Source organism: Tympanuchus pallidicinctus, unplaced genomic scaffold, assembly GCF_026119805.1.
Source record: "Tympanuchus pallidicinctus isolate F22 unplaced genomic scaffold, pur_lepc_1.0 scaffold3, whole genome shotgun sequence".
NCBI lineage: Eukaryota > Metazoa > Chordata > Aves > Galliformes > Phasianidae > Tympanuchus > Tympanuchus pallidicinctus.
Window position 1 is genome coordinate 23,223,514 of NW_026294747.1, and position 23,475 is coordinate 23,246,988.

Genomic DNA, 23,475 nt, shown 5'->3' on the forward strand with positions numbered 1-23,475 from the left:
AGCCAGACACCCCCAACACATGCACTCAGCCATGCCCACAGCTGGAGGCAGTGCCGAAGAGCCCCCATGGCTTGGGGTGCTGGGGGCTTATGCCCAGGGCGAGGGATGCACAGGGCCACTCCCAAGGGACAGGGCACCCTGTCACCCCTACCTTCCTAAGACTTCCCTCCTGTGCCAACCTCCCTTGGCCTCAGCATGCAGCAGGGAAATGCCTGGAGCCCACAGATCTGGTCTTGCTGCACTCTCACACCCCTCCTGTGTGTGAGTGTGTACCTCCCTGTACCAAGCAGATCCACTCTTGCATCCAGCTGTGGCCCAGAGAGCATCTTACATGGGTGAACGTTATCCCCTTCTGCCTTTTCCCAGCAGTTCTTTCCCCCTGGCCTCTCTTGCCACATACTTGTGGGCTATCTCAGGAGATCTTGCGGGTAGCAGCCCATAGAGCAGTGCACAACACCAGTTGGTGTGGGTGGCACTGCCTTAGAGACAGCAGGTCCGTCTGTGTGTCTCGAACTGCAGAGCTGACTGCCTTTGAGGCGATGGTATTGCTGCTTGGCCAAAACCCAGGCCATCAGCTGCTCTGCCAATGAAGAGCAAGCAGAGCCCTCCAGGCACACAGTCCTGCTCTCAGAAGGGAGCCTCGGCCTTCTGCCAGACAGACTCAGAATTGACGTCACTCCCAGCCAGCATGGACACCAGCACCCACCTACTGGGTGATCGTGGTACCCCGGGGGGCCGGGTGTCCCTAGCTAGGAAATCTGCTTCAGCCTTTTGCCCGTACCACTGCTCTCTGCATCCACCTGCTAACACACTGCAGGACCCTGGGTTGCTATGCAAAACCTATAGAAGCTCCTCTCCAGCTGACCCCGTGGTGGCATGGAGACACCAATCATGGTAGGTAAGGTCTGGAAGAGGAAGGTTATTAGTGACCTGCTGCTGGTGCCCTGCATGCCTTGCTTCCTGCTAGCACCTAGCACTGCTTCCCTGGCTGCTGCTGCTGCTGGGACCTGCTGGCTCCCAGCAGACCTGCACCCATCTGTGTCAAGGATCAGGGCTGTACTACACGTCACCATTCTCCTGCTGTCAGGGAAATGCAAAACTTCTCACACTGCAGCAAAGGATTGCACCTGATGCCTGGACAACAGTCACAACAACCTGCCCAATGTGAGAAGAGCAGTCAACTCATTTTGTGTTACAGGCTTTGCAGCTAAGATGTCAGAGGGCTGTTATTAAGGGGCTTGGTAGAAACAGTTGATTGAGTTACATCTTGAATTTCCCCAGGCACCGCATAAAAGCCTCTGTGCTCCCCAGCAACGTGTATGCATGTATATATCCTGCAAATCAGAGACACACATCTGCTGCAGCCAGTGTCTCTGCTCACAAGGCATCCATTGTCTCACCCTTTCAAATTGGCTGTCTGACCATTGGGTTCAATTCAGAGTAATTCAGCCTTAAATTAAGCCTGAGGAAGGGTTTTTCTGCTCCTCGCCCCAGTGGAACCAGCTGCTCCAACCCAAGCTGCTCTCTCTGCCCCCAGGTACAGTTGTGCTCCAATTTCCTCCGGCTGCCCCATTAACCACAGCCCCAACTCCCAGCTCTTCACACCCAGGTACAATTCCTGCACCCAAACCTTTCAGCCAGCTGCTCCTGAAGCCACTCCAGCTCCTCCTTTGTGAAGGCAGAAGAGACACAGGAGAAGGGAATTTCCCCAACCTTCAGGGCATGAAGAAATCACTTACTCTGCTAGAAATCCTTGGTTCACCACTTTCCATCTTCAACCACGTCACTGTGATTCCTTTGTCAGGGAGAACAGATATTGTGGCAGCACAGCAAAACCTCAAAACTGACCTCTCCAGGTTTAATTTACATTATCACACTCTGCACAGAGACAGCTGCACCAAGTTTGCTCTTATCTTCTAAGGCACAGGCTGTAATTTCAGAGCTTTTTTGTTACACTGGCCACTTGAAGCATTGCAGTGTACTTCCCAAGCCCATGAGTCCCTTGCTGGGGACAGAGAAAAGCTGAGCAATAGTAAGCACCTTAACCACACCTCTCTCAAGTCACCAATGCATTGCATACATTGCCTGCCTTGCAGACCACATGTAGCCTCTCGTCCCCAGCACCTCTTTACAAACAGTCTATCTCCGAAATTTATCTTTTTCTTGGCAGGCTTTCCCAAGAAATTGCTAAGTTTTGCTGTTTACTAAGAAAATGTTGTACCCCCAAGTAATTTTTCAGTGACAGAAAAGAATCCCTGTTTGGGATGCCTGTACTGAGTCAGGCCATGTAGCCAGCTAGCCCTGACATTATCCCAAGAAATGGAAATCCCCTTATTGGCACACATTTCATGATGCTTCCTTTGTCATCACAGCTTCCAGCCACCCTTTGCTCTTTCCAGAAACGAAGATGATATCTTCATTAATAGCTATTGAAGTTTTTCCTTTGTCTGTGAACTAGTGAGCAATTTATTTATTTTTTTTTTAGCTTGATCAAGCTCAGCACCCACAAACACATCTATGTAAGGAAGCTGCAGCTGTGCTGAATCTATCATCTGGTAATTTAACTGCATATGCCCAAACCTAAATACTACAGGAAACAGGGAACAATCATACCCCTATTCCACTTCTTTATCCCAGTTTTACACACCTTTATCATTTTGATGGTTAAAAAAAAAAGAATGATGGAGCAGATGACTCCCCAGCTACTTCGCAGGATTCTTGATGACTTTTCCAGTACCTCTGGCATTGTGCATCTCTGTGCTGCTCTCAGTTCTGCTCTCAGGACTGCTACTTTTCCATTTGCCACCATCCACATCATCAGTGCTGACAGAAACCTTGCAAACATGATTTCCACCTCACCCACAAAGCCTTCCAAGAAATCACTTGGGAGATTTTGCACTCCCTACCCATGGCTCTTTGTCCCCATAGATCCAGCAAAAAAAATGCCACTTAACAAATTAAATAGACGACAGCATAAAGAAGGTTAAAGACATTTATATATACACATATATATAAAAAAAGTCATATTTACAGACCATTGCCTAAGCACGCAACCTCCAAATGACAAAATTAGCTATTTCTGTAGTCTAAGTATACAAAGTGCATGTTTTTCCCCTTTCTTCCCTCTGCAGCTGAAGATGGGGCAGGGAAGGTCAACTTTCCTTTATACCTTCCTGCCCACAGTGGGAACAAGGTCTGGGTCAGAGTGAAGGAGACAAAACCTGCTGATTACTGGGCTATCTACTAGGGAGACTCTGATCAGTAGCTTAGAAGAAAGGGCTGGAAAAGTGACTCATTTCCTTGGACAGTCTGCCCAATGGGTCAACTCCCAGGGAGATCACTTGTAAGGAAAGGTTACTCTGCTATTTCACCATTCTGCTTCCTCCACCACTTCAGGTTCCCCAGATACAATTTCTGCTTGCACCCCATTGCTATGGGCTCCAAAACTGACTCTGATTGTCTCAGTCAGGGTGGGTCACAATGACTAGGCTCCCCAAGCTGCCAGGTGCATAAGCTCACATACAGTCCCACACTATTTATGACAAGGTGGGAGACGAAAGGTTTTGGACAGCAAATGACAACAGTGCCCAAAGCAGCCCACTGCATGGGATTTGCTACTTGATGTGATCTCTCTTGAAAACCACCACAACAGAGGCTCTTCTGCATTATCACTGTGCACCCTTTTCCTCTCAGGTGTGCAGGCAAGCAGAGGCACTGTGCCAGCACTGCTCTGAAATGACATCCTGTAGCAGGACCAGGCCAAGAAGATCATGATCAAGAGGCAGGGAAGGTACATGGTTGTCCTGCTAGACTATACTGCACCAGCATAAATGTGAATGGGAACTAGGAACACAGAGTACGAGATACAGGGACAATACTGCGTAGAAACTCAAAAAACACAGATGTCAATACAGAAAAGAACAAACATCCACGCAGAACTGACACCAGACTTGAGCCCAAGGAAGACTCACTTCAAGGAGCTACCATTCTCTTATCAGTACGAGGCACTCCGCAGGCTACTCACTACATACTGGTTACTCCATTTGAGAGCTCTCACTCAGGGAATGAAACGTGGTAAAGCACTGAGCCCCAGGCTGTTCTCCCCACCAGGTACAGCTCCCACATGATGTGGATCAGAAAGCTTTTGAGAGACTGCTTTAATCACATCAAAGCACTGTCTCATTCTCCAAAGAATTTCTCCTTCTTCCAGTGCTTACCCTCCATGGCAAGCTGCTCTGAAGCTGCCCATTGCAGGCACAGCACTATGGCTTACCTGGGAGCGGTGAGATTCTTCTGCAAGGAAAGTTTTAAGTGCCATTCAAATGTACGGACAGTTTGTGTCTCTTTGTTCCTATACTACATTATCCTTCATTTCTTTTTCGTCTGACGTGCATCACTGGCTTTATTCAGGAAGCATTTTTATCCCAACCAGTTTAGCCCAACAAAACAAATACAGGGAGTCCCCTGTTTTCTTTAGGCCAGGTACTTTGGATATTCCAGCAGCTTCCTTCTCAGTTCCAACTACAATTTGAATTGAAGTTAGCACACCTTGTTGCCTAGTACTAGCGATGAGAAAGGATATTCACTATTGCTGCCACGTGCAGATGCTGCTCTCTCTATCAATGCAGCAAGTTCACATGCATTGATCCATTGTCAGAAAAGACAGAAACACTTGAGAGTGAACAGGCTGAAAGAAAGCTCCTGCCCTCCTAGATGTGGGCAGATGTAGGGCATGGCTGAGAAGAGACATATTTGGCTCTTGGGAGATCAGAAAGCCCGACATTCCCACCTACACGTTACACGGTGCCCCCTTGTGGCAGCTATTGGAATTACATATTTTATGAGGCCCCGATTTTCCTGTAGCAGATCACGAGTTCCAGTCCTGTGCAGGCAGCAGTCCCCACTCCTCTGGTCACCACTTCAGCACCCTCACTCTTCACTTGCAAGCTGCTAGTGGATGGCTGCAGAAGAAAGCAGAATAGAGTGTTTACTCTGAGGACCCATCATACTGACCAGATATTTCTCTCCTGGGATACGGAGCATTTCAGGCAGAAGAGCTTCCCCTCCTCCAGCCTGTGCCCTCATGACACATGCAAACCTGCCTGCAACCCTTTTGGAAGGGGAAAAAAACCTCACTAGCTCAAACCCAAACATACCTGTGCTCTGTGCTTGTTCTAGAAATAGGGTACTGCTCTCTGCTGGAATACTGAGTTAACAGCTTGTTGAACAAAAGCAAAACAACTAGAAGGCAGACCACTGCCAAGTTACAGGGCTATGCAGTTACAGTCAGGAACCACCCCTCTCACCAGGCAAGTCCATTTTGCTCATTAAAATGTAGGTAGCAAATAAAATTGAGCCTTGCTAGCTGTTGGAACAATACATTTTAGGCCAGATCACGCCAGGGTCTACTCACAATCATGAACTCTTGCCAGGGATCTCTGGAGCAGGGAGACCTGTCACTTTGGCTCGCTTGTAGAGTTCTTCAGTGCACAGCTCTTCTGCTCCCTCATGTTTGCGCTTTGGAGACGCCTGGTCAGACTGCGGCAGTCTGATTGCTGTAGAGAGACAACAGTCACTGCAGCATTTCATAGAAGGGCTTAGGTGAGAAGGAGCCTTTAAAGACCATCCAGTCCCCAACCCTCTTCCATGGGCAGGTTGCCACCCGCCAGATCAGGCTGTCCATGACCCCATCCAACCTGGCCTTCAGCACATCAAGGGACGGGACACCCACAGCTTCTCCAGTGTTTCTGCACCTTCTGAATAAATAATTTCCCCTTAACATCTAATAGACATCTCCCCTCTTTTAGTTTAAAAAACATTCCCCTTTGTCCTGTTGCTATCTGCCTGCATAAAAAGTTGCTCTCCATTTTTTCTAAAAGCCCTCTTTATATATAGTGAAAAGAAGTACTGAAGCCAGAATTTCCTCTGGCTTTAGATCTCCTCACATGTGCACCCTAACCTAGTATGCCAGAGAGTGAGAGAAAAGAGAGACAATGTACACTTACAGGGATATTGTTAGTATTCTTTAAAACTTTCAAAATTCTTTCTTAAAAACAGCAGTTAAGTCCCCCAGAACAAACAAAAATGTCCTTTGACAAAGGAAGCTTCCTTACACCCAATTAGCTCTACAGTGATGCGCACTACTGTGGCTGCATAGGAACCATATAGACCATAAGAGATTCAACATTCTTCAGCCCTTTCAGGAAGGAAGCAAACACTGGAGACTTCTGAAGAAAGCCTAAAGGAATGCCGTTGTGATCTGTTTTCCTAGCTATATCTTCCGTTTATTACAAAAGGAATCTCTCCTGCACGCAGCCTTTAAGCAGACACAAAGTTACGTCCAAAATACACAAACACTCCCACCTCACCTGTACTGGTGCTGCTGCCCTGCCCTGGAGCTGAGTCTGTAACTGGGCCACTGAGGTCTTCCACACATGAAGGGACTGATGCCAATAAACCTAGAGGAAGGCAAGAAGATCATAGTATAAATAAGAAATATTTGGGCTGGGAGAAGACTTTCACCTTTCACATGGAAACACCTTAGTGATCACCAGCCAGCACATCTAAATTGCCAAGTGAGGACGGGTTCTGACTTGTACTTCCTCAGGGTTGGCCACATGGAGACACAATGACTTAGCAGCACATTTATGTAGGATGCTCTGCCTATTTTTTTTTCCCCAAAGTGCAGAATACACAGTGGGTAGCACGTGGACAGTGCTGAACCAATCACCACCTCTCAAACAAAACCCAACTCTTAGCTGTTCAAGAGCTCAGTGTAGCTCTTCCTGGAAACTGAACAGCTTTGGCAGGGACAACTGCTGCTTACAAGGACAAGAAAGAGTCTATTGCTATGTACTTTAAACTATGACCCTAATTCCAAGCATTTTATGTCACATTAGAGGCACAATGTTTTGCAACTGTTGGTACTTACAGAGCCCCCTGTAGCGTGATAGCTGCTGGTAGATCTGCTTCATGCGTTCAATGTTCAGCCGGCTGGTCTCTGCATGGTTCACCATGGGTTTGGGGTAGTCCACTCCAATGATGCACTTGGCTGCCTTCTGTACAGATTCTGGTGCATTCCACGGTTCGTAGATATATCTTGAGGGGAAGCCCTTTAGCTTGGGCAGATATCTCCTGCAACAAGTAAAAAGGTGCACACGTCACTTAAAGTACAGCAATGCACCATTCAGGATGCACAGAAAACCCCAGATACTTGTCAGCTACTGGGTGACTTAAGGTCACAGATCTAGCAAGAAAGATGCTCAAGTCACATTACTCACTTCACATAGTCACCACTGGGGTCTGTGCGACGTCCAAAGCCCACGGGGCAGTAACAGTGGAAGAACTGCTGGAAGAACGCGCTGCACGAAAGCCACATCCAGCTGCCTGCGTTTACACTGAAATCTGCATCCAGCAACAATTCATCAAACACCTGCAGCAATTGGAGGAACAGACAGTGAGTGAGAGCTTCCCTAATTAGGACTCTGTGCCAGGAGAAACCAAGATACTGTTTCAAATGGTAGGCACCGAACAGCTCTAAGAACAGCGGCAAAGAGGCGAACTGCTGGCTGAAGCCAGGTGGCTGGTCAATACATCTTGCTTCCTGACACCTTCACGTAGGGAGGCACTGCCTGCTCACACTGATAAAATGCTGGCTAATCCCTAGTGAAGCTACAGACTAAATCACTACCTGGTGTTACAGCAAGCCTGGGGTATTGATCCTAACTGGAGAGGTGTAATAAATGCAAAGCACCAGCTGTGGGAAGCAGGCAGATGCTGCACAGAAGAGCAAGCACAAAAGCAAGAAGAATGAACCCTTCTGAAGGTCCCAGAGCTCGCTTCCACTCCAAGAGACAGATAGATTTCAGCAGTAACTCACTCACATTCATGCACAGATGCAGCACTTTAAACGTCTGACCCTGACGCTCGTTCAGCTTTGCTCTGCTTTGACAGCCTCCTGACAAGATGCATCTACCTCCACTTTTTTCATGGGGTAGTATGTACACCCAGTAAGTTCAAGCTGCTTGTCCCTTCAGATGTCCCCAAAGGATGGTCTTTACCTCTTTTCTTGTGAGAATCTAGACTCTGATTTCACAGTCATGGAGCGTTCCCTGACCGGCACGATGATGGATTACACAATAAGCAATAAGGAAAAAGGTCCAGTTATAAAGAGACATTGAACTTGCTAATGAAACAGATGGACTGAGTGAACTTCTATAAAAAAAAGAAAAAAAAAAGAAAAAGCAGCCCACCCAACCCCCAGTCCATATTAACCAGAGGGTTCCACTAACATTTTGTTACGGCAACTGCAGACTCAATACTTTCTGAGCCCTCATGGTAGAAAGCAGACTTCTGGCAGGCCAGGAGCCTGCTAGCAAATCTTCTCTTCCATGCAACTTCTACATGCCAAGCAAAAGCCATACCTGTGTGCCCATCCTTGCAGCAAGTGCCAGGGAGACTTTGTTTTCCTTATGGCCTCCTGCAAGCCTCTGGAAATGTCAGACTCACCCTGACTCCTGACTCCCAGCTGATCCAGAGGTCTCCCCTGGTCAGGAAACAGGCCACGGCGTGCCTGGCCAAATGGTGGATCCACCCTTCCTGTCTCAGTTGGGTCATGATTGCATCGATCCAGGGGAAACCTGTCTTGCCCTCTGCCCATTTTGCCAAGGCTTCAGGGTTCTTGTCCCAGGGAATCTGGATGCAGATGGGGTTCCCCTCCATGCGATCAAACTTCGGGTTGTTTGTGGCTGCTGTGTAGAAAAACTCCCGCCAGAGAAGCTGTCCATACAGGGAAAGGGGAGGAGTGCTGTTCCGCTTCACCTGTAGAGGAGGGAGCAACGGTATTCACAAGCAGAGGAAGACTGGCTTCACTCAGCTGAGCTGCAAGTCACTCACACCCAGCTCCCAAGACTGTTACTGACAGCTGCCATAATGCTCAATTCCGAATCATCCTTCTCCAGAAACCCCAAGTGATGAAGTCAGAACATGCTTCATGCCCACTCATTGCACTGACAAGTGACTTGAACCACCCGTAACTAACAGTAAAAAGCTTATATGCCCATGGCTCACAACACAGGAGTCCAGGCTGAAGAACAGAGTACCAGAAATTTGAGGCCTGCTCAACTAGGTACAGAAAAATCCCTTCTCCTTACCTGAAAATCTCTTTTATACCAGCAACAGGCTTTATCTAATAGACAAACAAATGAAGCAATAGCCTTTTTTGCAGCTGTTCTCCCACAGTGTACAGCAACTGGCATCAAACTATGCTCCAAACCAGCCTGCCCTCGCCATGACCTTCTTGTCTTACCTTCTTATACAGCTCCCAGAGACGGTAGTAAAACAAGCGGCAGGACAAACAGCCAAAACGCAGGTAGGGACTGAGTCCAGTAGGGCTGGCCAGCAACGAATTGGCGTTCATCCTTGGTCTTTCGTAATTTGCAACCCACGCCTAAACATATTCAGGAGAAATTAGCCAAAACAAATCCAAATCTGTCAGACTGCTTAGGGCAGGCCTCTGTATGGGTGGCAGGATCGTTCAGGTCTGGCAGCACAGTCTCTTCTATTCATTTTCAGCTACTGCTGGGAGAGAGCTCAAGTGGGCCACTCCAATGCCCACGCCCTATTAAAAAAACCTAAAATCTTTGCTTTAAACTAGTCATTTTAGTCAAGAAAATGACTAAACTTGCTTTGCATATAGGAGCTAATAACCCTGAGATCTCCTAGGGACACATCTGAATGCAACTGTTTACATCCAAGTATGCCTATCTCAGTTTGCACACTAAACTAGAATATCTGGGGAAATTCAGACCTGTTTGATGCTGACAGTCCTTCTTTGGCAAGAATTTACACTTTGAGCTCTACAGCTGTCACCAGCATTAAAAAAAACAAGAAGTGTCTAAAAGTGAGTCCCATTTCTGCACCTAAATCTAATTTCATGACTTCAAAACTGTTTGCTTCATGCACAGTATAGTGAAGAACACTAGTCTGACAGAAGAAATTGAGATATTTCAGCAGAGAGCTAGAGGTATACCACTTTGTGAAATGCAGGGGAGGTACTAGCAAGTACCTCAGATAAAGACAAAAGGAGCCGGCATGTAGCGAACAGCAGGGACTGAGCAACTTGGATGGGAGTTTCCAAGTTTGCATTCCTCTAAGCGAAATGGAGGGAGAAAAAACAAGAATAGAATCTTATGTGGTTCTAACAGTAGTATGGTTAATAGTTTTTACTACTTTGGGTCTAAAGAAGCCCAGGAGTTCCTTGTTCCCCACGCAACCCAAGATGACAGAAGTACTTCAACAATATCAAATGGTCCCGCATAGACCAATGTGAGGGCCACTGCTAAGATAAGCAGGAAAAGAAAGCAATGGCTAATGTTCAAGCTTTTTTTTTTTGTTTGGAGCCCAAGGCTGCAGGAATGATCACTTAAACAGGAGGGGGAGTTACCTTTCTTTCCAAGTGTTTATCCAGCCGTGCCAGGGCTTCCGTCTCCCCTCCTTGCCAAACTGCAGGGGCAAGACCATCTGTGGGGAAGCCTGAGGGAAAGAGCTTTGTATGATATGAACAGTACAGATGGGAATAAGCGTTAGCAGTGTCAAGATACACTAAATACTGCAGTTGCTTAATATGGCTTACTTGCTGCTCCAGTCCTTCTACAGCAAGCAATTTACTTGGAGCAGAGTAAGAGCCTGTTCACAGTGTCACATTGCAAGAGCCTCTTCCTGCAGTGCTTCAGGCAGCCCTCTGAGGACTTTCCCCATTGGTTACACACCAATTACTCTTAGGGCTGTGCTCTAAGGGCCAGAGCAGCTTCAAGGAAATACCTGCTCCACAGATTTGCTTCATGAAATACTTCGCCTCTTGGGCAGATACTTCCTGCAACAAGTGAACAGGCAACGCTCCTGTTCTGTTGAAAGCTATTGCTTTAGTGCTGAAGAGCCAACACAAAAAAACAAGCAGTAATGCAGTTTCCCTGCAGTGCTCAGGGCTGAGAGAGAAGCCTCCCACGGCAGCAAGCAAAGCAGTGTAAGGTTGCTGAAAGTCTTACATTAGGCCAGACAAAGAAAGTGGATCTACCCAAGACTGCAGCCTTTAGGCTTCAGTTTTGTATGTGAAGCCCCTTTTCCATAGCTGCTGAAATTGTGTCTTAAGGTACAAGGTGATATTCCTTGGAAGCCAGCACAGAGCCTTCAGAGACACACATATGCGGACAATATTCTTCAAGAACCCTTCCTTCCCTTGCATTTAGATTTATTTCCTTGATCTAACGCTTACATTCTTCAGTTTTCTATTCATCCTCCTCCTCTAGGAAAAATATAAGCATTAAGAAAGAGGAGGCAAACATCAACATTCCAAGGATCAAAAGCCATAGCATAATACATGAAAGAAGTTTTGGTAATATCTTTTGTCTTGCTAAGCTCTCAAGTTGGCGGTGCTTGACAGTAAATGAATGAAGTGACATGTGCCTGGTACACCATTAGTTTTCCTCTCTGGGTCTGTTACACAACCTGTTGGAGACAGCAGTAGGAGGACAGCAGCTGGCAAGGACATGAGACACTGATACAGGGTTATGTGCTCAGAATAGCAGAAAACGTTAAGGACAGAGGCAGAACATTTCAGAGTAGTGCTAAAGGGGATGTTGTGCATCAACGGGAGTGCAAAAGCAGCAGCACTCTTCTTTTACAAAGCCTGGCACCTGCTGAAAACATTACACTGCCTGCAAGGCTTGAAGACAACACTGGAGCTGTCCTGGGCAGGTGCCAGTCATCAGAAGCAGCTTCAGTTGAGTCCATTTTGACTGGCAGTTAACCCAACTTCACTCGCAATACATACCCAGCTCTTCCAGGGATGGAACCCCATACACGTCGTCGTGGTTCTCCTGGATGTCCACTTTACATGTCTCCATCTGCTGGCTTACTATGCTGCTCACTGGCTTTTTTGGGAGCTCCATACGGCTAATGATGGCCTGGAAGCGCTTGTAGGTGAGGGGTGGCTTGTTGCCATTCAGCTCTATTATTCTGGAAACAAAATAAGCGGTGACATAACTAAGCCTGGCTGCCACAGGAAGGACAAGGAAATGGCAGCCAAACTGCTGTCTCTGCTCAGGATAGCCTTTTACTTTGGATACAGAAATCTTTACAGATGTAACTTCCACTCTATGCATCCCTCAGAGGGATATTTAAAATGAAACAAAAACCTCACAGTAATCATTCTCCATGGGAAAAATAAACCCAGCTCCACTGCATCAGGCTTACCATTACTGCTCCCAGGGCTCTTCACCAGACTTCTAAAGGAAATCTCAGTCTGAATACTCCTTAAGCCGACAAATCCCAGACCTGCGTCTGTTTTCCCGTGATGTCCTAGCCCATTTCTGACCTTACCTCCTCCCTGTCTGCCACAACAAATCCCAGACTGACGGCGATCCCTCTTTCACCCATCCCAGATGAGACAAATCCCACTTTGCGTCATTCCTCTCGTTCCTGGCCATTAGAAAAGGCACCATGCTCGCCCACAATATGCATGAGCAGACCTGTCTCATGCTTTTCACCTATGTCTGGATATGTGAGATGAAACAGGCAGCCATGGCTCCCCATCTCTCTGCTCACTGTGCACACAAGGTCTGCTAGGTTCGTGCAGACTTAGTTTGCCTTGCATAGGGGCCTTTGGGAACCCGCCTGGGCCAGAGAGAGGAAGGAGTTAACAGCAAGGCAGGCGGCACAGGAAAGCCAGTATTACATAAAGCAGAGGCAGCCAACCCCACAGCTCACACAGAGCCGCAGCAGCGCTGCCTTCCCCACCCCGTACAGTCAACAGCTTATGCAAGGGGCTGGGCTTGGAGCCCAGCGCTTCAGCCACCGCCATGTGCCTTCCCTGCCCTTCCTGGCAGCTGCACGTGTGGTGAGGAGGAGCGACATGCCGGCCTTCCCAGCCCTCAGCCGCCCTCACGTGTGCTCTGCTTTGCTGTGCTGAGTTGAGCCGGGATGCTGGGCTCTGCTCCCCACTGCTGCCCAGGCGACAGCACCCTTCCAGTGAAGCGAGCGCTCTAGGGAGGTTTACTGATTCCCGAAGAAGCCCAGCATTTGGGAGCAGAAGCGTGACCATGATACACTATATCTGCCCTGTGGTATTTGGGATGGGAACTGGGAAGCTACTGCTTTAGCACTGCCTTTTTTCCAGCCCTCTTCCACAAAGCTGCCGCAGCTCAGTCTGAGACCCACAGGTTCTGTGAGCAGAAGCTATTAGAGCAAAGCACGGTGACTTGCAGGTGGGTGCTCATGTCCCTGGCTGACATCCTCAATAGTTCCCTGCCACAGCTTCCCGAATAGCCAGCTACTGGGTCTGAGGCACAAATCATTAGCAGAAGGGACTAGGACAAACTGCACTTTTTATAGCACCTGACACTGCCATTATGCAACAAAATTTGCATCTTGCACAATATTATCATGAAAAGAAGTACCAGATCCCAGGTTTTGTACAATATTGGGTATTATACAATATGTACCACGTGTGTCATACAGTTCAGCCTACTGCACACAGCTTTTATGGGAAGCTCTGTAAGCAGATTCCATTCCCTCCTCCTAGCATCCTTATAACCCAAGCCAGATAATCTCACAGGACTTTCCCCTTTGCAGTCCAGGTCACAAATTGACAAGACGACCATCCCCAGGATTTCACCAATGAACCTCTTCAGATTACGCAATTAAACCCATCTAAGCCTCTGTAGGGCTACTCATAGATGAAATGAACAGCATTTCTCTGGATTCAAAGAGAAGATAGATAACTGACTGCTATGCTACACAACAGACCGTGGACAACAGATGAACAATTCAACATCTGCACATGTATGAGAATGTGAAAGATGGAGTGGTGACATTATAAAAGGCTGAGTGTCAGGGCAGGGAGAGAATATCTCCCCCCAGGCACTGAGGTCCGGCATACAGAAATTTGAATTAAACTTCAAAGATGGAATCAAAGCACTTATTTGGCATAGGGTAATCACCAACGGCAGAACCACCACAGCATGTAAGCTTGGTTCCTTTGAGTAAGCCAGCACTCCTATTGAAAGGCATTTAATTACTTCCATCTGACAGTAGTGTTTGAGGTACAGCCACTCCTGATGCATGCTACATACAACCAGGTTCACAGTGCTCCTTTCTGGCCAACACTGCTGCCCCCAACACAACCCAGGTCTGTCTGAGATTACAGAAGCCACGACACTGACTGTCAGCAAGCAGGCTGTGGGGATTTACATCTCTAGGAGAAGAGAACAGGCAGATCCAGAGAAGGGACAAAAACAACCTGTCAGCTGGAAGCTGTCAGACAGAATAACGGCCAAGGAAAGGCTTTGAGCAGGCTAAGCTGATACCTAAGAGATTATCTGTGCTGTCTGAATCCTACAGTTTGAACACAGCTGATCTGGACTGGGAGTCTCCGGGTTTTCAGGGTTCTTTTCTGATACTGATTCTGCACAGCCCTCATTTTGTTTGGGGGAAGGGGAGGGGCAAGAGGCTCTGATAATCAAACAGCTGCACTGGTGGTACCAGAGAGGAGCACGCTGAGACCTTCTGCCTGGGCAGAAGTGGTCAAACTCACATGTTAACAAAACAGGCTCTTGGTAGATGTCAAAAAGGAACTCTGGTGGTGATGCTCAGAACATACTACAAGTGAGAAGAGAAGGACGGCTGGAACCATTCACTGAAGTGAAAGATTAGTCAGCGTTGTTCAAAAACAGGCCTGACACTTTTGTCAGAAATCTGATTAAAACAAGATAAGGACACCACCACCCAGTTATGAACAATGAAAAAAAAAGCTAGGCTAAGCAGAGGGACAATATATTCCATGAGTTAGAAGACTAGAAGCCATGACTGGAAGGCAATATGCCCTGCCTGAGAGAGACTTCCAAGAGGAATACAGTCTCAGAACTGTAGTACCACCCACTGAGAAATCCCAGGGATGCCAAGAACCTGGAAATGTCAGAGTAACTGGAGACTTCGACTACCTCTGCAGAGACAGGGCAGTTGTCACAACCTGTGGTCTGGAAAGAACTGTTTTTTAGCTGCTATAAATGAGTGCTCCATGGAATAATTAATCAAGAATCCATAAGATGGAAAGTCAACTTATGAGTTGTCTTAGGCAGTAGATATAGCTGAGATATAAGGTATAGTTGAAAGTGTTTGTTACCATGTCTGCTATAAGCAGCATGCATCAATTTAGCATCCTCCCAGGATCAATTACACAACACTGGCTTTCATGTTGAGAATGGCATTAAAAAAAGAAAGTGCAATAAGCAAAAAGAAGAAGCTGAGAGGTAAAATGCCGACAAACAACACAGGTTATTTGAAGACAACATGCCAGAGAAAAAACAATTCAATAAACTATTCAGTAAGTTCAGTTAAAAGAAAAATTAAAAAAAAAGTCAATAACTGCACATAAACCTGAAGGCAAAAATCTTTCAGGAAAAACTGAAGACTAGGGGAAAAAAAAAAGAAAATACTACATTAAACATAAAAGCCACAAAAGCAATCCCCTGTACACCTCCCAGTCCAAATGAAAGTTTGGGAAAAGTTCAAAATAGATAGATAAATAAATACTACCCATACACAGGAAAAAAAATGCCTTCACAAACATGCCAGGATATCTATAGGGCCAAGAGGCAGCCAAGGCATTGAAGACAAACTGTAATACCGCAGCAGAGGAACTGCATTTAACTTTTTGCAGCTCTAGTCAGTATGGAGCTATTTAGGGAGGTTCTTACCCCGAGCCTCTAAGGAAATGCATCAGAAGATGTCTCAGACTGGGAGGACAGCAGGCAATTGCACACAACAAAGCTACTGTTGAACAGCAAAGTTGCCAGGACCAGCCAACACGTAGCCAGGAGTTCTGAAGCAGGTCAAGAAATAGCCATGCTGCTGCAAGTAAGTACTGCCTGCCTTAAAACTGTCCATATACTGAGGAGGAAAAAAAGTGAGCATGACTCAGATTTAAGAAGCACTTCAGGGCAGAGGGACTACTGAACAGAAAGCTGATCTACCGGGCAAATTAGTAGAAAATACTAATAGGGCCAGTGAACAAATGGCTATGTACAGTATGCTGAAGGGTTAAACTGGCCTTGGTAATGCGAAGTTGTGCCCCTAAATCTATTAGCCACATTAAGCACAGGAGCAAGGGATATCTGGTTATCGTCTTCTAAAAATCCAGGCAGAATCCATCCAATCAGATCCTCACTAAAAATATTTTAAAGAAACCAAGGACAAATTGGATAGATGAAAAAGTTCCTGCAGACAGCAGATTCTTGTTGAGATCCAGGACAGAGGAGGAATCCTACACAGAGACAAACTAAGGCTTCTGCTGTTCAATGTAATTCATAAGTTGACTGTTAAAAAAAAAAAAAAAAAAAAAAAAAAAAAAAGGACAGAGTGCAGTGACAAAGTTTACTGATGCAGTAAGTTACCTGGGATAGCTGAAACTGAAAGGCAACCTAAAAATTTCCCTATGAGCAGATGACAAAAAGATCAGATGAAATTCAGAATTGGTCATATTCTTCCCCCCCGCCATGTACATTGCTATGTGATGTTAAACTTACAATAATGGCCTCTCAACTATCTAAGGCCATTCAGGAAGGAAGCCCCCAAACATCAGCTTAGTGATGCTCGCTCAGAAAAGCTAACAAACAAAACACTGGAGACTGTTGGAAGAAGGATATTACAACACTATATAAATGCATGTTGCTCCTACACCTTGAATATCAGCTGCAGTTCTTTCCACTCCTTGTCACCTCCATAAATACACAGAAATACAAAGACTACAAAAAAAAAAAAAAAAATCAGAACAGCTAAAGAACAGATTCCAATGAAAATGTAAATAAGACTCTCCAAGTTGGAAAAGATAAAGAGGACACAAGGAAGGGTATGAGGGCCACTGAAGAAGTGAGGATGAAGTAAGTGTTCTTTGCGTCTTCTAATGCAAAAAAGTAGAGAGGATCTCCTCCTCATGAGAGAGATGCAGAATTCCCCTATCCCACATGTAAACACTTCCATAAGCACATGCTAAACTGCAATGCTCCTTTGCACGGGAAGTTATGCATACTGAAAATTTAAAGGAGGAAAACTACATTCAACATTATTGATAGAAGTCATCTGAAGGAAAAATAAGAAACCAACCTGTAAGAATAGCACTGAAACATGGTTCAAGTTAAGCATACTGTATAGTCTTAGCTGAAAGATTGTCTTAAGAAGACCTTACTTACATATAAATAAACCAACCTCAAGATATAGGAAAGACTTTGCCATAACAAATGCACAATAAAGACAAGGCCTCCAGATTTTAGAATAAGGTAAGTTTGCCCCAATCTACCTTGTTCTACTTCTTCCAGCTGTCCTGGCACATCCATCAGTTAAAGCCTTGCTTTATTCTCTCTGTTTGAGATGATAGCTCAGACACCTTTAATACAGTGAAGTGAAAAAAAGCAGTCCGTGCAGACAGGACATGCCCAAGGAAAATCAATCAACAGGACACAGCCGAGCAACTTAAATGACAGTAAAGTACAGATTAGTTAGCTTGAGGCAGCAGCACCTTTCTATACATTCACGTCACTGTCAGCATGTTGACGCACACTACTCAAAAGCTGGAGTGTGCAGATTAATCCTGTTGACACCTTCCAGGCTCACAAGGGATGACAGAGATCAACATATAGTAATCAAAGTAAATGAGGAGACTGAGGTCCTCCCAGCCACAGCAATCCCAGCTGAGGCAGCACTTTGCCCTTACCTATCCAGGTCGTAGAGCGTGTGGGAGTTCTCAACGACCACCTCCACTCCAGCTTCCTTGGCCAGTTTGATAATTGCTGCATCTCTCTCCTTGCCAAAAGGTTCAGAGTCGTATTCAAAGGTGAGACGAGTGACTCCCCATTCCTATAAGAAATAACACACACAGGTGTCAAAAAGAAAACCTTTTTAACCAGCACTATTACTAAATCACAGAAATTATAATTGCCATTGTCAAGTCCTGGGAACTCAGGGAGGGTTCCTGTGGATAAAAAAAAAGGTCTGGCAGAAGAACCAATAACAGGAGAACCAGTAATCTTATCAGCTCTAGCAAATGCTGTGCAAATTCCTAAAAGCTGGGTTTAAACCACACAAAAGGCGGCTGGAGTTCTTCTCCATTTATGCTCTTAGGTTACAGCTTGGTCTAACACCACCTTGTTTGGTTGTATCCAAAAGAAGCCCTGCTATTCCATTCCAATATTTGCAAAAAGAGGACTTCAGAGAAGTCTTTCAATGCAAAAATACAAACTTCTGAGCAAGGATTACATACAGATTACTATCAACTAAAGACAACACACTAAATTCTTTTCCCACGTTTCCCTATAAAGCCACTGCATAATAGAAGACCACTGCCCAAGCCAAAAGCAAGAAACGTGGTATTGGGAAAAGTTAGCAGACCTCTCTGCTGCAAAAAGTAATGTACGATACTACAATTCAGATTTAAACGATTAACTCTCCAAAGGTAGGACTTCTACTCAGCCTTTGTATTTCACACTTGCAACAGATTTCCTACAAACTACACAGAACAGGCCTTATGAAATAGCACTCTGCCTCTTTCAGGCTTTGGCAGCGCACAGTTTCCTCTCAAAGACTATGGCCTAGTTTTCCTCAGAAAATGAATCCTATGAGAAGAGACTTAATGGTTTCCACAGTGACCCTCCGGAGGCATCCATCAAACAGAGCAGCAGCCCACAGATTTGTTTAGCAAACACTCCAGTCAAACACAGCCAGAAATCTATAGAGACACTTAAAAAAACCTGCACACAAGCAAGACGTGAACCAGTCTCCAAGTGAGACAATGAGTCACCTCTGTAAGCACAGGATGGTCTCTTCCATCTCAGAACCAGACCTAAGGGGCATCAGAAACACAAACAGTGCACAAGGAGCAGATGTTATTAGTTCGCTAATGATCATTTAAAAACAATGACCCAAGACTGGGATGGGAATTTAGGAGCAAAAAAACAACCATACAAGCCTCCCTTCCTTTCTGAACTGTGAGATTGAATCCTAAAATTAAAATCAGGAAGAGTAGAGAACTACAGTACGTATGTAATACAGCAGGAGACAAAAATCCTATACTACTACAAAGGTCCATGCAGAGCTAAAGCGTACACTTCATCTGCCTGCCTCACTGTACCCATGCACACACTGCCACTGCAGCAACAGTTACCAACAACACAACTCAGCTCCCAGCAGCAAGAGCAGAAATTAATTGGGCATAAGTGCTGCATTACCACATGTGCCAACTCTCCACAACAGCTGAGAGCAAAGTACAAGCTGCTGTCATTCATTTGTCCAGTATTTGCTGCTCAGTTTATCTGGACAGGCCTGAATTCCCATGAATGCCACACATTTACCTTGTTGTAGCATGAAAAAAAAAACAAAAAACAAGAAAAGCCACCAATATTATTTTCATACCCACTGAATCACTGGCCCAGTCAGAAGAGATTGTACCAACACTTAGGCCTGGCTGATCCCACAGCCATACCTCCAAACCTCAGCCTCTACCAGCTACGTGTTGTTTCTTTGATCAAGTAGGTATATTTCTCCCACACAGTTTCACTTCTCTTTTGAGTACCCAGTCCTTGAACTAAAATAAAGAGAGTATGGGCTAGCTACTAACAGCTCAAACTTATTGGCAGATCAAAAGATAAAAATAACCCAGACTCTAAAAAGGCTGAAAGTAGCACACAGGTTCTGTCATGTGTTAACCTCGAGAAGCCAAAATAAACACTGATGCACTTTCTGATCTGCATACACTCTGCCTCCCCAGGACTGCCCTCCTCACACAGATATACATCAGAATAGCATACGGCAGGAGGGTACTGACTCAAGTTTACCTTTCCTCTTCTGCAGCTGGGCTACAGCAGGTTTTGGGGGCACCACTTCTGTAAACCATACGTGAAATACAATCTACATGACAAACACAGCTTATCAGACCATGGTGAACCCTGTTTTCCTGTAGCTTTGTCATTCTAGCAAAAATGCTGTCAGAAAGCTTCAAAAATGATGGCAAGCACAATGTCAGGACGTGACAGAGAAGAATGAGTCATATACTTCTAACGCTTGAGGGACCTTTATATTCCAGGAGATCCTCTTGCCAACCTTGCCTGTCTCACAGTCTGCAGTACTGAAGTATCACTTTAGAAATGTATCCCACCAACCCATCATTGACCACAGAGGTCAGTGCATATTCCATTGTGCTAAACAGTACATCAACAAGGAGCTTGGACCCAAGCTATGTTTTGCTGCTGAGCTGTCTGAATGCAGCCATGAATGGAAGCAGACAAGGAAGGTCAGCTAACACAAAAGCTTCTGAATTTTGAATGATAACGCAAAGCCTTATTTGCACTTCACCTACATATCAATATGCTTTTTTTTTTTTTTTCAGTCGTCTCTAAAGGCATATGAATATGATGCTTCTACTGAGTAAAGGCAGAAGGACTACAGCACAGACCTGTGAGGCCTGATGTGCAAAAGCAAAGGCAAAAGCCGCCGTCCAGAAAGAGAAGTACAGGCACCCAGCAGTGGGTAACTCTACTCATTTTTTGTAAGTTGAGTACAAGAGTATGTACAGCTCCTAAGCTTGCCATAATGGATAGCACTGAAGGTAACAAGAAGCCAAGTGATCTCCAACAATGGGACATTAGTTTTTCCTCACTGCACTTAAGAAAAGTAGCGTATTCTCTTACTTTAAAAAGTCTTGGGAAGACATCTGTTGGCTGTCCTCGCACCACAAACAGGCGAGAGTTGAGTTTCCTTAAACTGTTGTCCAGATCTTCCAGAGACTGGAGCAGAAATCTGCAGAGAAGGAAAAAGAGCAGTTACCATCAGAATGGCTCCAGCCAGAGACAAGTGAGGAAGTTCTGTGTGGACTCCAACAAATCTGCATCACCAATCAAACTGAAAGTTAGAAAAAAACAAAACAACAACAACAAAATAAAAAGCAAGCAAGACTTCTTATTCATCCCTCATTGGTCTACAGTTATGAGACTGCTGCACCAGCCAGCTCCCAACCATTCTTATGCAAGTTCTGCTCAGCCAGGTACAAGAACTTTTCAGGACTTTTTCCTTCTTTCCTCTTTTCTGATCCATGCTCTCTCTCAAAGCTGTGAGTACCCCCCGCCAATTACTTTCCCCACATTGTATCATCTGCGTGGAAAAGAGCATAGATCATGTAATTCATACTCTTCTTGGATTCTGAACAGGGGGAATTTTGCATTTGAAGTAGAAAGATATCAATACAATACTCCAAGGATTGCTGCAAGAACTGTGCAAGTTTTACAGCTCTGTCTCAGAATAGGAAAGGATATGGCAGAGCAATGTACACTCACAGCAGAGAAACATACACTCCTAACTCACCAACAGCAAGAAACAGAGCACCAAAACCTCCCAAGGCAAGAGCCATCTGTACTTAAACGGCTGCAGACAGAGCTGCAGTTCATCTTGCACCACAGAGACGCAAAGATGAGAGCATGCCAAGACAATCGACTATTTCCTCCCACCCCAAAAGTGTCAAAAAGCATTTAAAGTGCTTTTTGCATTTATGCCTTTAAATTCTTAACGTTGCAGCTTACTGATCCTCCATTTTGCTACGAAACAACTACATCTGTACAGTTCTTGCCTTCACTAGAATACATCTTAACCCCAGTTTGTTTGCCCACCCCTGTGAAAGACACTGGATTTAAAACTTTAATCTCTCCAACAGCACGTGGCACTGCTGGGAAACTCACAGCCCTTGGTAAGTGTTTCTGCCGACCTCTGCCTCTCCCCAATCCTACGTGCCCACTGGGCAGTGTGACCTGGAAGACACAGGTATCTGCATCAGCTCTCTTAAAATTATGCACAGTTAAGAGGAAGGCTAACCTACAGCTGCCCTGCAAACAGGACAGGCCAGCTCTCTGCTCAGCTGTATTGCAGTAAAGGGAACTGTAAGCTTTGTGGTAGAACGAGATCCCTCTGCACTTCTTGACAGAGAAGGGGTTGAGGGGTTAGGACAACAAAGGCCAGGCATCAAAGCACGGGTCCCAGAAGCAGGCTTGGATAACCAGAACTAACTATTCCCATACTCCCTGTCCACCTCCCATCTTTTAAATAGGAATAGCACCCTTCCAAGGTGTTCTGAAGATTAAACATGGGTTATAGCCCTATATAGCTTACATGCGATATGCAATTAAGTAATAAGGGATTTTCAACACAAAACACTTCTGGAGGCTAGGTAAAAAGTAAATATTCACTTTGAAGCACAGATCTCAGAATAAAAGTAAATGAACAAACAAAAAAAAAATAGCAAAACTAAGCCAGAGTTCCTTTGGGGAAACAAGAGGACTGCAGTAAACGTAAGCAGTTTGCTAAGACACTTCTGCCCAGCAGCCCAGTGGCACTAACTCCTGTCATTTGCAGTAGGTACACACCTGCAAGGGAAGGTGGTTTTGTCTTTTATGAAACTGCTCTGTTGGGAGCATTGCTCTGGCTCTCCTAGATGAGCAATGTCAGCAGAACACAAGCAGCACTCCTGCCTGCTGCTGCCGCTTGGAAGTCTGCCCTATGGACAGAGCAATTCGTGCCACAACAGTAACACGATGAACCAATTTCTGTGATTTGAACACCTGCACTGTGGTGACTGCTGCACATCGCCGGCCTTCAGTCCTTCTAGAAACGCCTGGGAAGCAGCCCCGAACAGCCCCCCAGCCGCAGCAAGGCTGGCAGCCGGCACAGCCACAGCTTCCCAGCCCGACGCGTGGCCACGTGACACGGCGGAGCGCTTAGGAGGATTTCCAGCCAGGTGGGCGCCCCGTCCAGCACCCGCTGGGTGACACGAGGGCAGAGATGTGCTCACCTGCACGCCGGGCAGCCTCGCAGAGGTGAACCCCTACCTGCCTCGGGATTTCCAAAGGCTGGGGCAGCGAGACTCGGCACGGCAGCGTTATGTAACGTCACTGCCTACTGGGTACGCACGCTTTCTGCACAGCCGTGACTCACCCCAAACGTTTGCCTACGTTCGGAGGGAAGAAGCGGACGGTTTGGCCACGCAGCGGGGCCAACGCACCCCCTCCACGAACCAGAGAGACGGAGGCGGGGAGGCGCAGCCGGCTTAGGGGAAGTTTAATAACGTTACATAAAGTTCCCGGCAGCCTCCCGCACCGCCAGCTCGGATCTCCCTGCAACCCCAGTCCCCCGCTCACCGCCAGCGGTTGATGCCCACGGCCGAGGAGGCGGCGAACCAAGGGTCCAGGATGTAGATGCAGCGGATGGAGGCGGCGTCCCGCAGAGCCGCCTGCAGCGCCGGGTTGTCGTGGAGCCGCAGTCCGCGGCGGAACCAGTGCACGGAGCGGCAGAAGCCGCGCGGCGGGGACGGGGCCGCCGCCATCACGGGCAACCACCGCGGCCGCCTCGCCTCGCCTCGCCTCGGGACCGCCCCGCCGTGATTGCGAT

General features: G+C 46.4%; 1 protein-coding gene across 1 annotated transcript; it reads right to left on the reverse strand.

Annotated features, from left to right (window-relative positions):
* Positions 1–2,978: 2,978 nt before the first annotated feature.
* On the reverse strand, positions 2,979–23,461 carry CRY2 (cryptochrome circadian regulator 2). Its single transcript, XM_052694018.1, has 12 exons — positions 23,226–23,461; positions 20,733–20,841; positions 17,765–17,907; positions 11,831–12,015; positions 10,445–10,533; positions 9,308–9,448; positions 8,509–8,820; positions 7,281–7,432; positions 6,932–7,134; positions 6,369–6,458; positions 5,414–5,555; positions 2,979–4,961 (listed from the first exon to the last, which is right to left on the reverse strand). Exons 1-11 carry the CDS (start codon positions 23,408–23,410, stop codon positions 5,416–5,418), a joined length of 1,749 nt encoding a protein of 582 aa, XP_052549978.1. The 5' UTR covers positions 23,411–23,461; the 3' UTR covers positions 2,979–4,961; positions 5,414–5,415.
* Positions 23,462–23,475: the final 14 nt, after the last annotated feature.

Excerpts from the sequence above, each read along its gene's own strand:
- CRY2 (XM_052694018.1), bottom strand. The coding sequence starts at position 23,410 with ATGGCGGCGGCCCCGTCCCCGCCGCGCGGCTTCTGCCGCTCCGTGCAC. Across the intron at positions 17,908-20,732 it reads TCTTCCCAAGACTTTTTAAA|GAATGGGGAGTCACTCGTCT; the intron begins GTAAGAGAATAC and ends TATTTCTTATAG. Across the intron at positions 6,459-6,931 it reads ATCACGCTACAGGGGGCTCT|GTTTATTGGCATCAGTCCCT; the intron begins GTAAGTACCAAC and ends GCCTTCCTCTAG.